This window comes from Babylonia areolata, chromosome 17 (assembly GCF_041734735.1).
Source record: "Babylonia areolata isolate BAREFJ2019XMU chromosome 17, ASM4173473v1, whole genome shotgun sequence".
In the NCBI taxonomy this organism is placed as follows: Eukaryota; Metazoa; Mollusca; class Gastropoda; order Neogastropoda; family Buccinidae; genus Babylonia; species Babylonia areolata.
The window spans coordinates 15853918-15868917 of record NC_134892.1 but is presented as its reverse complement, the minus strand read 5'-3'; the positions used below and the strand labels follow the sequence as shown (position 1 = coordinate 15868917).

At 45.9% G+C, this 15000-nt stretch overlaps 1 protein-coding gene across 1 annotated transcript in view; it reads left to right on the top strand.

Moving 5' to 3' along the window:
• Nucleotides 1-15000, top strand: part of LOC143291674 (uncharacterized) — a 31828-nt gene that overhangs the window by 12835 nt on the left and 3993 nt on the right. The window contains exons 2-6 of the mRNA XM_076601685.1: nucleotides 2810-3163; nucleotides 3885-4027; nucleotides 6192-6348; nucleotides 10791-11051; nucleotides 12473-12667. Of these exons, the coding sequence (XP_076457800.1) occupies nucleotides 2810-3163; nucleotides 3885-4027; nucleotides 6192-6348; nucleotides 10791-11051; nucleotides 12473-12667 (1110 nt within the window). The remainder of the gene's footprint in view (nucleotides 1-2809; nucleotides 3164-3884; nucleotides 4028-6191; nucleotides 6349-10790; nucleotides 11052-12472; nucleotides 12668-15000) is intronic.

The window sequence follows — 15000 nt, the reverse complement described above, 5'->3', positions numbered from 1 at the left end:
CAATAACTGATATTAATCAAACACTATCTTGTAATCACAACAGCAGAATACTACACACATCTTTAGAGTACTGAGCACACTGTAGCAGTACAACCGAGATCAGCATGTAAGATAATACCTGAATAGTAAACAAGATGGAGAATCAGTGGCTTAGATATAATACTGGCAACCTGACAGACCAGAGAGTAAGTGAAGCACCATCATGGCTTAACCATTAAGTGGTGAATGAACTTACACAAGTTATCCGTTGCATCAAAGCCAAATATGAACATAGCTAAGCTTGTGCTCAACATTTAAATTGTCTCCGCTGAAACGGGGATAAGTAACCTAACCTTCAGTGATAGCAGATGAGAGAGAATGAGTCATCCCCTAGAACATTCTGGAACAGACTAGCTTGTGTCCCGAGACGTCATTGACTGACGTAAAAAAGAATCAAATGGACTTCTTCTACGAGCATATGACGACATGGCGATTTTTAGATCAGTCATAGCCGATCTGTGACTAACATGTCAAAGCAATAACTGAACAAAGAATTAACTGAACAAAGCAATAACTGAACATACTCATATGAACACAAGTACTGTGTTGAACAATACAATTTACAAATCAACACATTCTACACACTAGTACTTACAGCGATACGTAGCGAGGTGTCAGCTGTTGTGGGGACACACACGACACACTGCCCGCGACACAGCAAGAGAGAGAGCAGGCTCTGGTCAGATGACTGACCAGGTATGAAATGACCACTCATCATTCACTGTGCCAATTTATGCAAGTTTAGCGGACCGCAAAGTCCGTCACGTGTGCTTGCGAGCAGATCGTCACTAATCACGGAGAATCCGATGACAATTGTGTTTGTTTGAAGGTGTTCAGTGACAGATTTCTAAATGATTCCTGAACCGATTTACGTCGGATAAGTTGCAAAAGAAAGAGCTCAACACCTACTTTATAATGAGTATAAAATGAAGTGTTGGTTATTTAAGATAAATTTATAATCTTAATTTAAGTCACCTGAACAGGGTCAGTTTTAACGAGCTCATCGCTGAAAATTACAAACTGCGTTAAATCAGTGTAACGTAGGCAAGCATAAATGGAATAGATTTAGAGATGGAATTGCGACGATTCTGCCAGTATATAATACTTGTAGTTTACTGATCTGACAAAAGAGGTATTAATTAATTACGGTGGAACAGAAACACAAGTTTGCTCTCAGCCAATGACGTACCGCGTTGCGACACTGGTCGAGCAGATGGCCTGGCGAGGACAAAATGATGTAAGCGGAGTGACGTCACACAAGTCTGGGCGCTGGTAAGGAGGGAAAGCATCGTCTGCTGTAGTTTGTGTGTGAGCAGTTTTGGAGCAAGCATAGCGCGCTTGGTCACATTTATATTTTTTTTTATTCTCTAAACTTGGCACTTTGATCTGATATTCGACACAACAACAACAGCAGTCATTATTATAATTTTTTGTTCAAACAGGAACTTCTTTTGCTAAGCATGGAAGTTATATTTATTTTGCAAACGTTTTGGTGCAGATAGTAAAAAAGGGAAATTAATCTGTAATTAATGCTAGGGGACTTAATTTGCTTTAAACTGATCTTTCTCATCTTAAACATTACATTTTGAAATTATACTCAATACATGAAAAGCTTGTGTGTTTTACTCTCAGTGTACAGGGCTTTCAGTATGTTCATTCGCCCAAGTGGTCTTTTTCGGAAAATACTAAAATCAATACGACGAGTGGACTTTATAGATCTATTGGCTGAGCCCTGAAAGTCATGGGCAAAAATCAATTACGTACACATATTTATACACATTCAAAGCGCGTGCTCATATTCTTCGCGAACGCGAACGACACCATTTTGTTTCAAGTTGTTGACCTGCCCGTTCAATCCTATATTCAATCGACAATACACGATAACATGTGATGGAAAGTTGGAGAAGGAGACCGTTAAATATTTATTCAGAGAAAGATTTGTGAACGCTTCATCACTTACTGGATTATGCCCCAAGCTGCCATAAAAATATCCACAGAATCAGTCGGAATTCACAGCTAAAAATAATAAACCATGTGAGTTAATACCCTTGAATTGATAAAACGTAAAAATTTCCAGTCTTGACTTTTCTCAAAATGAAGTCCTTTTCACTTCATAAGACGTTTAGAAGTACTTGTACTTGGCTCTACGTGTTATTAGTTTAACAAAATACTCAATTTTCATATCAACTTTAAAACTATAAAACTAGAATGAACATAAAAGAGAAATTGAATCGACCGTGTTGTACTACATTCCCGGCGGGTTTAACTAAACTTGTACATCTATCTAGATCTAGAGAAAACGGCTAAATGTTGCAGCGTGATTGCGGCGATAGCCACGTCTCCTTTACCGCGGACTTAAAAAGAATTTTTAATTGCCCTTAAAGATTTTTTGAATGCCCAAGATACACCAGAATAATATGATTTAAACAGCGTTCTCACCGCGAATACCGCAATCGATTTATCGCCCTTTAAAAAAGTATGTTTAAATATTATATTTTTGAACGTCAGTTAAGGAGTCACGATAGTGTAATGGGTAAAACAGTTTCTTCTCATCCGAACACGCGGAGTTCGAATCTGCTGTTAGGACTTTTTTTTTCTTTTTCTTTTAACCCGAAGCTTTATAATAACAAATACAGAACACATTTTAACGATTAGATTTTTTAAAAATAAAGTGTATCACAAGTGAGTCCTGAAGGCCTTGCCTCTCTTGTTTTGATATATTCTACTTTCTCTACCTTCTCTTCCTCTCTTCTTCTTCTTGTGTGTGCAGGTCATGAGTGCGCGGGAGACCGTGAAATCACAGTCCAGGAGGGTGACCCATTTTCCTTGACCTGTACAGCAGACAACCTTAACACCACCTTCGTGAAATGGTATCTGACGCGCACAGGACAGAGCCGCAAGCGGCTGGGATACTGTACGATCGCAGACGATGCGAACTGTCTCGTAACAAAGGCGTCCATCTACGAACTGGTCATGAACGCGTCTTCTTCCATTTCCAAGCTGAGCGTCAAACGTGCCCTCACGCCCAGAAATATCGCCGGCACTGTGGAGTGCCAGATCTTCAGGCGACAAGGCTCGGAGCAGGTGCCAGCGTCAAATGGGACCTGCAGGATAACTATCGAATGTGCGTACAGTTTTGTGTTCTTTGGTGTGTGTTGTGTCTGCTGTGTGTGTGTGGTATGGTGTGTACATGTGTATGTAGTATGGTTTGGTATGGTATGGTATGTATGTATGGATGGATGGATGGATGGATGGATGGATGTGGTATGTATGTATGTAGTATGGTATGGTATGTATATATGCATGTATGTGGTATGGTATGCATGTATATATGTATTATGTATGTATGTATGTGTGGGGGAATGGGGGGTGGGGGCTGGGGTTAGCTAGGTAGGTAGGTGGGTGGGCAGATATGTCTGCCTGTCTGTCTGTCTGTCTGTCTGTCTGTCTGTATGTATGTATGTATGTATATGTGTATGTCTGTCTGCATGCATGTCTGTCTGTCTGTCTGTATATCTATCTGTATGTCTATATGTATTTATCTGTCTATCTGTCAGTCTGTCTGTCTGCCTGTGTGCATGTGCGTATGTATGTATGTATGTATGTATGTATGTATGTCTGTCTGTCTGTCTGTCTGTCCATTTTTCTGTCACTGTCTTTCTTTCTATCTGTCTGTCTGTAACGACAGCTGTTTCTTTTCTTGTGTGTGGTCTTCTTTTTGATCTTCTTATGCCCACATCCTGTCCTTTTCTTTCTCTCTCTCCCCCCAAACCCCCCCTCCCCCCACTCACGTCCTCAACCCCACCCGCTACGCTACCCCCCACCCACCCCCTATCTTCACACAGATCCTGCCGACAAAGTGTACAACTGCAAGCTACTGTGGAACCCCAAGGACTGGTCCGTGTTCGGATCCTGCGATGTGAAGAAGCTGTTCAGAAGAGACCCCGAGTATCACTGCGCGTGGAGACACGTGTCTAAAGCGGCCGAGGTAAGGGCGGCCCGTCCTATAATAATAATAGTATTTATATAGCGCTGAATCTTGTGCAGAGACAAATCTAAGCGCTTTCACACCAGTCATTCAGAAACATGCATAACTCTAAAACTGAAGAATACTGAAGACAAAAAAGAGGTAGGGGAGGGATGCTATCTTGTGAAGAGGTGGGCTTTAAGGCCAGACTTGAAAGAGCTGAATGCGGAGACCTGACGAAGCGAAAGAGGAAGTTCATTCCAAATATAAGGTCCAGAGACAGAGAAAGAACGGCGTCCAACAGTGGAGTGTTTGAATCTGGGTATCCGTAAGCAAAGTGGATCCGAAGCCGATCGTAGAGAGCGAGATGGAGTGTAGAGGTGAAGGCAGCCACAAACATAGGAAGGGGCTGATTTGTGAATGTATTTATAACATAGAGTGCTGATCTTATACTTTATTCTGTGTGAGACAGGGAGCTAGTGGAGATGTTGCAAAAGAGGAGTGATGTGCTCAGATCTTTTCTTTCTGAGGACGAGTCGGGCAGCAGAGTTTTGTATGCGCTAAAGGGACTGAATGGATGAAGCAGGCAAACCAGACAATAGGGAGTTAAAGTAGTCAAGGCGAGAGAGAATGAGAGAAACGGCAAGTCTAGATGCTGCATCGGTGGACAGATGTTTCCGAATGGAACTCTCAATTGACAGTAGCAGGATTGACATGTCTGACTGATGTCCTGCATGTCCTGTGATTGAAAAGGGTCTGCGATGTGATTCTGGGACACATGCGGAAGAAAGTTTCCTTTCGCGAAATCAGCAGTTCTGAAACTTGCTTGAATTTAATACAACACACACACACACACACACACACACACACAATACAACACAACACACAAACACAAACACACACACACACACACACACACACATTTGGGTTGGACAGGTCGCGAGTGAACTGAGTTCAGAGCCACATGCGCCCACAGCTTGACCAAGCCAGGACATTCCTGTGTCAGTTTTGATCGGGAAGATCGTGCGAAACCACTGAAATCACGTCAGTTCTGACTAAGAAAAAAGAAATTCTGAGAAAGGAATATTTCTTCTTATGGGGGGCCTGAGGTTCACAGCTGTGCTGTCTGAGGTTCACAGCTGTGCTGTCTGTGAACTGTGCTGTCCGAGGTTCACAGCTGTGCTGTCCGAGGTTCACAGCTGTGCTGTCTGAGTGCTGAGGTCATGGTTCCACGCGTACTTTTGGCTCAAACGTAATCATTGCTTTTCATCTTCCTTTTTATGTTTTTTTTTTGGTTTGAATTCCGTTTAAATCTGTCATAAAAAGAAATCCAGCACCAAGGTATTTGTTTGCATTGAAAAATGTATTTCTTCATTATGTAGGAAGCTCTTCTGAAATGTACGTATGCTCTCTGTCTGTCTGTCTGTCTTTCCATCTGTCTCTCTCTGTTTGTGTCTCTTTCTCTCTCAATTGCTGTTTCTTGTTGAACTAGCAGTTGACTATTCAATGGTACTGAACTGACCATAATCATGGCTAATGATAGTTCAGCCACACCGTGACATGAGCGGCAACATTTCTTTTCTCTCTCTCTCTCTCTCTCTCTCTCTCTCTTTGTCAGATGTGGCAACGTAGGATCGACTGGAGATGGCAGAACTGGGTTAATCATAATTCAGTCTTGTGAAAGGTTTAATATGGACAAAGGGTATGTCTCTACTCATTTAATGAAAAGTTATCTTTTGCTTGATATGAGAAAGGCATCTCAGATGCATTTTGTCAAGATTCAGATTTCTTGCTTTTTTTCAAAACCAAACACCCACAGACATCGTTATAAAGATGTTCACAGTTCTGACCTTGTTTGTCCATTGTGTAAAGAATCCATTGAAGATAAAGAACATTTTGTTTTGAAACGTCCCGTTTTGTATGATCTTCGTGAAAATAAAAATCCCAAAGAAACATTATATACACCCATATTTATTTTGATTTAAATTGCCGATGGCATCTACATGTGCAAGACTTATACGTAACTTGGCATTATCTTTATAGAAAGCCTTTCATTTCAGAGATATAGTTATGTCATAATTAACTACTATAGTTCTGGTTACACGTAAAAAAATGTTTTTATTGTTATCGCCCCTTGTTCATATGGGGCAATGACCTCAATGAACCATGTGAATCTGAATCTCAGACATGGCAAAAGGTGACAATAGGCGTGCCCTTAGGACGTCGCAAGGTTCGCTGCGGGCTGCAAGGTTTCCACATCAACGCCTCAGACAGCGATTGGCTCCTCTCTCTGTGGATCAACAAAGGTGCTGACTGGATGTTTGCCAAAAATGTCCCTTTCGGTGAGTGAGTGAGTGGGTCAGTGAGTGAGTGAGTGGGTGGGTGAGTGAGTGAGTGGGTCAGTGAGTGAGTGAGTGGGTGTGAGTGGGTCAGTGAGTGAGTTAGTGAGTGGGTGTGAGTGGGTCAGTGAGTGAGTGTGTGTGAGTGGGTGAGTGAGTGAGTGGGTGTGAGTGGGTGAGTGAGTGAGTGAGTGAGTGGGTGTGAGTGGATCAGTGAGTGAGTGGGTGTGAGTGGGTCAGTGAGTGAGTGTGTGTGAGTGGGTCAGTGACTGGGTGAGTGGGTGTGAGTGGGTCAGTGAGTGAGTGTGTGTGAGTGGGTCAGTGACTGGGTGAGTGGGTGTGAGTGGGTGAGTGAGTGAGTGGGTGTGAGTGGGTGAGTGAGTGAGTGGGTGTGAGGGGGTCAGTGAGTGAGTGAGTGGGTGTGAGTGGGTCAGTGAGTGAGTGAGTGGGTGAGTGAGTGAGTGGGTGTGAGTGGGTGAGTGGGTCAGTGAGTGGGTGAGTGGGTGTGAGTGGGTCAGTGAGTGGGTGAGTGGGTGTGAGTGGGTGAGTGAGTGAGTGGGTGGGTCAGTGAGTGAGTGAGTGGGTCAGTGAGTGAGTGAGTGGGTGTGAGGGGGTCAGTGAGTGAGTGAGTGAGTGGGTGTGAGGGGGTCAGTGAGTGAGTGAGTGAGTGTGTGAGTGGGTCAGTGAGTGAGTGGGTGTGAGGGGGTCAGTGAGTGAGTGAGTGAGTGTGTGAGTGGGTCAGTGAGTGAGTGAGTGGGTGTGAGTGGGTCAGTGAGTGAGTAGGTGTGAGGGGGTCAGTGAGTGAGTAGGTGTGAGGGGGTCAGTGAGTGAGTGGGTGTGAGTGGGTCAGTGAGTGAGTGTGTGAGTGGGTCAGTGAGTGAGTGAGTGGGTGTGAGTGGGTCAGTGAGTGAGTGAGTGGGTGAGTGGGTCAGTGAGTGAGTGGGTGTGAGTGGGTGAGTGAGTGAGTGGGTGTGAGTGGGTGAGTGAGTGAGTGGGTGTGAGTGGGTCAGTGAGTGAGTGAGTGGGTGTGAGTGGGTCAGTGAGTGGGTGAGTGGGTGTGAGTGGGTGAGTGAGTGAGTGGGTGGGTCAGTGAGTGAGTGAGTGGGTCAGTGAGTGAGTGAGTGGGTGTGAGGGGGTCAGTGAGTGAGTGAGTGAGTGGGTGAGTGGGTCAGTGAGTGAGTGGGTGTGAGGGGGTCAGTGAGTGAGTGAGTGGGTGGGTCAGTGAGTGAGTGTGTGAGTGGGTCAGTGAGTGAGTGAGTGGGCGTGAGTGGGTCAGTGAGTGAGTGGGTGTGAGTGGGTCAGTGAGTGAGTGGGTGTGAGTGGGTCAGTGAGTGAGTGAGTGTGTGTGAGTGGGTCAGTGAGTGGGTGTGTGGGTGTGAGTGGGTGAATGAGTGAGTGGGTGTGCGTGGGTCAGTGAGTGAGTGGGTGTGAGTGGGTCAGTGAGTGAGTGAGTGGGTCAGTGAGTGAGTGGGTGTGAGGGGGTCAGTGAGTGAGTGGGTGTGAGTGGGTCAGTGAGTGAGTGGGTGTGAGTGGGTCAGTGAGTGAGTGGGTGGGTCAGTGAGTGGGTCAGTGAGTGGGTCAGTGAGTGGGTCAGTGAGTGAGTGAGTGGGTGAGTGGGTCAGTGAGTGAGTGAGTGGGTGGGTCAGTGAGTGAGTGGGTGTGAGTGGGTCAGTGAGTGAGTGAGTGGGTCAGTGAGTGGGTCAGTGAGTGAGTGGGTGTGAGTGGGTCAGTGAGTGAGTGGGTGGGTCAGTGAGTGGGTCAGTGAGTGGGTCAGTGAGTGAGTGAGTGGGTCAGTGAGTGAGTGAGTGGGTGGGTCAGTGAGTGAGTGGGTGTGAGTGGGTCAGTGAGTGAGTGGGTCAGTGAGTGGGTCAGTGAGTGAGTGGGTGTGAGTGGGTCAGTGAGTGAGTGAGTGAGTGGGTGTGAGTGGGTCAGTGAGTGAGTGAGTGGGTGGGTCAGTGAGTGGGTCAGTGAGTGAGTGAGTGGGTGGGTCAGTGAGTGTGTCAGTGAGTGAGTGAGTGGGTCAGTGAGTGGGTCAGTGAGTGAGTGGGTGTGAGTGGGTCAGTGAGTGAGTGGGTGTGAGTGGGTCAGTGAGTGAGTGAGTGAGTGGGTGTGAGTGGGTCAGTGAGTGAGTGGGTGTGAGTGGGTCAGTGAGTGAGTGGGTGTGAGTGGGTCAGTGAGTGAGTGAGTGGGCGTGAGTGGGTCAGTGAGTGAGTGGGTGTGAGTGGGTCAGTGAGTGAGTGGGTGTGAGTGGGTCAGTGAGTGAGTGAGTGGGTGTGAGTGGGTCAGTGAGTGAGTGGGTGTGAGTGGGTCAGTGAGTGAGTGGGTGTGAGTGAGTGAGTGAGTGGGTGTGAGTGGATCAGTGAGTGAGTGGGTGTGAGTGGGTCAGTGAGTGAGTGGGTGTGAGTGGGTCAGTGAGTGTGAGTGGGTCAGTGAGTGAGTGGGTGTGAGCGGGTCAGTGAGTGAGTGGGTGTGAGTGGGTCAGTGAGTGAGTGAGTGGGTGTGAGTGGGTCAGTGAGTGAGTGAGTGGGCGTGAGTGGGTCAGTGAGTGAGTGGGTGGGTGTGAGTGGGTCAGTGAGTGAGTGGGTGGGTGTGAGTGGGTCAGTGAGTGAGTGAGTGGGTGTGAGTGGGTCAGTGAGTGAGTGAGTGGGTGTGAGTGGGTCAGTGAGTGAGTGAGTGGGTGTGAGTGGGTCAGTGAGTGAGTGGGTGTGAGTGGGTCAGTGAGTGAGTGAGTGGGTGTGAGTGGGTCAGTGAGTGAGTGGGTGTGAGTGGGTCAGTGAGTGAGTGAGTGGGTGTGAGGGGGTCAGTGAGTGAGTGAGTGGGTGTGAGTGGGTCAGTGAGTGAGTGAGTGGGTGTGAGTGGGTCAGTGAGTGAGTGGGTGTGAGTGGGTCAGTGAGTGAGTGAGTGGGTGTGAGTGGGTCAGTGAGTGAGTGAGTGGGTGTGAGGGGGTCAGTGAGTGAGTGAGTGTGAGTGGGTCAGTGAGTGAGTGGGCGTGAGTGGGTCAGTGAGTGAGTGGGCGTGAGTGGGTCAGTGAGTGAGTGAGTGGGTGTGAGTGGGTCTGTGAGTGAGTGGGTGTGAGTGGGTCAGTGAGTGAGTGGGTGTGAGTGGGTCAGTGAGTGAGTGAGTGAGTGGGTGTGAGTGGGTCAGTGAGTGAGTGGGTGTGAGTGGGTCAGTGAGTGAGTGAGTGGGTGTGAGTGGGTCAGTGAGTGAGTGAGTGGGTGTGAGTGGGTCAGTGAGTGAGTGAGTGTGTGAGTGGGTCAGTGAGTGAGTGAGTGGGTGTGAGTGGGTCAGTGAGTGAGTGGGTGTGAGTGGGTCAGTGAGTGAGTGGGTGTGAGTTGGTCAGTGAGTGAGTGAACGTGAATGCTGTGCCCGGAACCAAAGGCACTGAAAGTCTTTGGGATCTTTAACACATTGAGCCCCGCGCCCCGGCCATTGCTGTGGCATAGAATGAAGCAGTTTTCGCGTTTTCACATATGCATGAACCACAAAGAAGGGAAACAGACTAACTTTCTCTGTGTGAAATTCGGGCTGCTGTCCCAAAGAAGAGCGCGTCGCTACACTGAGAGCGCCACCCATTTTGTTGTTGTTGTATTTTTTTCCTGCCTGCAAATGTTTTTTATTTGTTTTCCCATCGAAATGGATTTTTCTATAGAATTTTGTCACGGACTACCCTTTTGTTGCCGCGGGATATTTTACGTGCGCTAAGTGCATGCTGCACATGGGACCCCGGTCTATCGTCTCATCCGAATGAATAGGTCCAGACCACCATTTAAGATCCAGTGGAGGGGGAGAAAACACTGGCGACTGTGCCGGGATTCGAACCAGTGTGCTCAGATTCTCTCGCTTCCTAGGCGAACGCGTTACCCCTAGGCAATAATTCCACAACGTCTTGAGTTCTGCATTATTTCCGGATATACACACGTATTTTGGAGGAAAATCAGTATATTTTCTGATGTACTTTGTTTTAGTTTCAGTTTCCCCAGGAGGAAGGTGGCAGAATGGTTAAGACACTCATCTGCAGATACAGGGTCTGTGAGGGTGTGGGTTCAAATCCCGCTAGTGGCCCTTTCTCCCAAGTTTGACTGGAAAATGGAACTGAGCGTCCAGTCATTCCGATCAGACGATAAACAGAGGTCATGGCAATGAGAGTGTCGTCCTCTGGCAAAATTCTGTAGAAGAAATTCACTCTGATAAGGATCACAAATATATATGCAATGCGCTCAAGGCCGGCCTGGCTAAGTGCGTTGGGTTATGCTACAGGTCAGGCATCTGCTGGGCAGATGTTGTGTAAGCGTGTATGGATTTATCCCGAACGCAGTGATGCCTCTTTGAGAAATTGAAACTGTGTGTTCTTCACCCTCTCCACCACCCCCTCCCACCCCCATAGAAACCTGCTGAGGCTGTGAACTCCTCAGGCTTAAAAGGGTTAACCCTTTTTTCCCCCCCAGTGAGGCCAGGAGACCCGCAGCTCTCTGCCGACTGTCCCCAAACCATCGCTGAAGGATCGAACCTCGCCTGCTCCTGTCAGCCTTCCTCCTCCTCCCCAGGGACCCCGAGGCCCCTGGTCACCTGGGTACCGCGGAAAGCTCGGCCCCTGCTCCGCATCTCCAACGTGTCACGCAGCTCGGACGGGGACCTGCACACCTGCTACCAGTACTGGGGAGGGTGGAGGGACCCGGCCACCATCCAGTACAGGCTGAACGTGCTCTGTCAGTGATGTCATGCCTTTCTTTACTGCTGGACTTGGGGAATGATCTGAGAGAGAGAGAGAGAGAGGGAGAGAGAGAGAGGGAGAGAGAGAGGGGGGGGGGAGAGAGAGAGAGAGAGAGAGAGAGAGAGGGGGGAGGGACAGGAGAGAGAGAGGGACAAAGAAGAGAGAGAGAAAAAGAGAGAGGAGAGGGAGAGAGAGAGGGGGGAAGGGGGGGGGGGGGGAGAGGGAGAGGGGAGAAAGTAGAGAGAGAGAGAGAGAGAGAGAGGGTTTCAGCTTAAAGAGGGCTTCAGTAAAGTGCGTGGGTTGATCCATACACGCTACACCACATCTGCTTAAAAAAAAAGGGGGGGGGGAGGGTGGTAGGGAAGGGAGGGAGGGAGGGAGAGGAAGGCAGATGCCTGACTCACACACATACACGAGGTTCTGGCCAGGAATTCAGACTGAAGACGACCCACAACGAGCTTCGTTTCCAAAATCATGAACCACAACCAAGAACGCTCAAGTAAACTATATTTTAACAATAAAATCACTGATGTTTGTATTCATAAAAGATGAACTGAATTGCAGTGGCTTGTTAGAAAACAGCAACAAAAAACAACAACAAAAAATTGGCGTTTTCGTGTTCGGATTCAGACTTGTATATGATGATTTGAATGATTATTTACTATTAAGCAGAATATGATAATATATACGAACAAACGTTATCTGTTTGTTTGTCTGTCTGTCTCTGTCTGTGTGTCTGTCTATCTATCTGTCTATGTTTTATTTTCTTCCTGTAAGCTTATATCTTCCTTTTTCTTCATACTGTGTATGCGTGTAGGTATGTATATATGTATGTATGAATGTGCCATTTTTAATTGATTAATTCCTTCATAAATGTATGCATATCAATGTATGTGTATTGGTTTATCTCTTCATTCATCCATACAAACCCTTTCGCTACGTCAGGTCTCCACACTCAGCTCTTTCAAGTCTGGCCTTAACTCACTCAGTACGGCCAGTCCTCTCTTCTCCTCTACACAGACCCCTCGGATGTACCAGTGGGTGTCTCAATGACCCAACCTTTAGCTTCCGTCGTCAGAATTGTGGTATTCTTTGTCAACATTCACCTCTTCAGTATAAGAGCCTTCCGCTTGCAATATTTTGATGATGGTAACTGGGGTGAAACGCTGTTAACGTCGTCTCTTTCGCCGTTCGTATGGAGAGAGTTAAAGCCCACCTCTTCACAAGACAGCCTCCCTCCCCTACCTCTTCCTTGTCTTCAGTTTCTTCTTCACTTTCAGAGTTATGCATGCGTGTGAATGACTGGTGTGAAAGCGCTTAGATTTATTTGTCTCTGCACAAGATTCAGCGCTTTATAAATACCATCATTATCATTCATTTATCTGTTCGTACATACGGCGGCTCCTGACGAGACAGCTCCACGCACACCAGAATCACCCGAAGCGACAAACCAAACGGCCTCCAACACCACCAGCACCAGCGACGACAACGAAGGCGGTGGCAGGAGAGTGGCAATAATCGTTGGTGGGGTCGTCTCAGTCGTCGTTATCGCCGTCGCTGCTGTTATCGTCGTCGTCGTTGTCGTCGTCGTCGTGTGGCGGAGGAGAAAGCGTAAGGCAGCCTTGTAACTATGCCGGCCCCTTCTTGTTGATTTGAAAGGAATCGTGCCAAGTCATTGTCATGATATATTCTTTATCGTGCTTTTAATCATGCGCACCGATATCCACACTCTTAATGAAGTGGATGCGTGCACAGTTGCTGACTTGCACGCGCGCGCGCGCGCGCGCGCACACACACACACACACACACAAACGGAAATGGATGCGCGCGCAGGCACGCAGGCACATGGGCACACGGGCACACAAACAACAACAACAACAAAAGAAAAAAAGAAGAAGAAAAAAAGATATCTTCTACGTCAGCACCCGACCCCCACAACATATAAACGCGCGCGCGCGCGCGCACACACACACACACACACACACACACACACACACACACACACGATAAAGAATATATCATGACAATGACTTGACACGATTCCTTTCAAATCAACATCCGTCTAAAAACACTTATAGTGAATAGACGTTAAACTGAAGATAAAACACACACACACATACACACACACACACACTCTCTCTCTCTCTCTCTCTCTCTCACACACACACACACACTCTCCCTCTTTCTCTCTCTCCCTCTCTCTCACACATGCACGCGCGCGCGCACACACACACACACACACACACGAACACACACACACACACACACACGCGCGCGCGCACGCAGACAATTGTTTTTTTATATGAAAATTTTGATATTATTTGTATTTCTGTGTCAGGAAATGTGGTGTTGAAGTATTGTCTGTGTCGATAGATATGGGAGTTTAGACTGCTTCTGTTTCACAATAAAGCACACTGTCAAAGTTTGAACGTGGTGAATGTTGTCCCGAAAAACACATCTGCACGTACGAAAGCGAGAGAGGTGCATTTTCTTTAAACAGGTAATAACCAAATAAGAGTGGGTATGTGTGCATTTTTAAGGTCTTACTAAAGGAAGAGTGTGTGCATTCTAACAAGGCAATGCCAACATAAGAGGTTGTGCATTTTAACCAGGCAATGCCAACATTAGAGGTTGTGCATTTTAACCAGCTAATGCCAACATAAGAGGTTGTGCATTTTAAAAAGGTAATACCAAAATAAGAGGTTGTTGTGCATTTTAACCAGCTAATGCCAACATAAGAGGTTGTGCATTTTGAACCAGGTAATACCAAAGTAAGAGCGTGTGCCCTATTTTCAGCCGGCTAATATTGAGTAAGACTATGTGTATTTTGTTTGTAACCAAAACATAGACTCACATTGTTTACACAAGTGAGTCAAAAACAAACAAACAAACAAAAATCAAAACAAAACAACAAGAACAACAGAAAACACCAAAGTGAGAGCATTATGCAACTTTAAAAAACAATAACAGGCAATACCAAAAAGTAAGAGTGCGTGCTTTTTTATTTTTATTTTTTTTCCTCAATCAGGTAATGCCAACTAAGAGTGCGTGTATTTTTGTGTGGAACCGATTAATACCAAAGTGAGAATGAATGCATTTTCTAACCAGAGTGCACACACTTACTTTGCTATTGCCTGGTGATAAAGACACAGACTGGGTGAAGTTTAAAGTTTAAAATGGGGTTGGGTGGGATGCGTATGTTTCAACAAAATTCAGTCTTAGGCGAATTTGGATTGGGTGGATCATGACAGTCATAACATTGTAAATTGTAGGACTGTATTTTCCGCTGGGTTATAGCAAAGTAAGAGGGTATTGCTTTTTTTCAACCAGGTAATACCAACTTAAAAGTGTGTGTATTTTTTGTATAACCAGATAATAACAAAGTAAAAATGTGTATTTTTTTTATAACCAGGTAACACAAGAGTAAAAGCATGTGTATTTTTCATAACCAGGTAATAGCAAAGTAACAATGCGTGTATTCTTTTCAACCAGATAATACCAGATTAAAAGTGTGTGCATTTTTGTAATCAGATAATACCAAATTAAAAGTATGTGCATTTTCGAAACCCAGTAATAGCAAAGCAAACGTGTGTGCATTTTGTTTGCGTATTTTTCATAACCAGGTAATATTCCAACGTAAAAGTGTGTATATTTTTTGAAACCAGATAACACCAAAGTAAAAGTGTGTATATTTTTTGTAACCAGGTAATACCAAAGTAAACGTGCGTGTATTTTTTTTTAAATAAGTAATTCCAAAGTGAAAGCGTGTGCATTTTTTTTTAAACCAGGTAATACCAAAGTAAAAGTGCGTACATTGTTTGAAATCAGGTATTACCAAAATGAAATATGTGCATTGTTTATAATAAGGTTCTACCAAGGTAAAAGTGTATTTTATTTTATTCTGTTTTCTTTTATAAATTGGTAATACCGAATCGAAGTGTGCG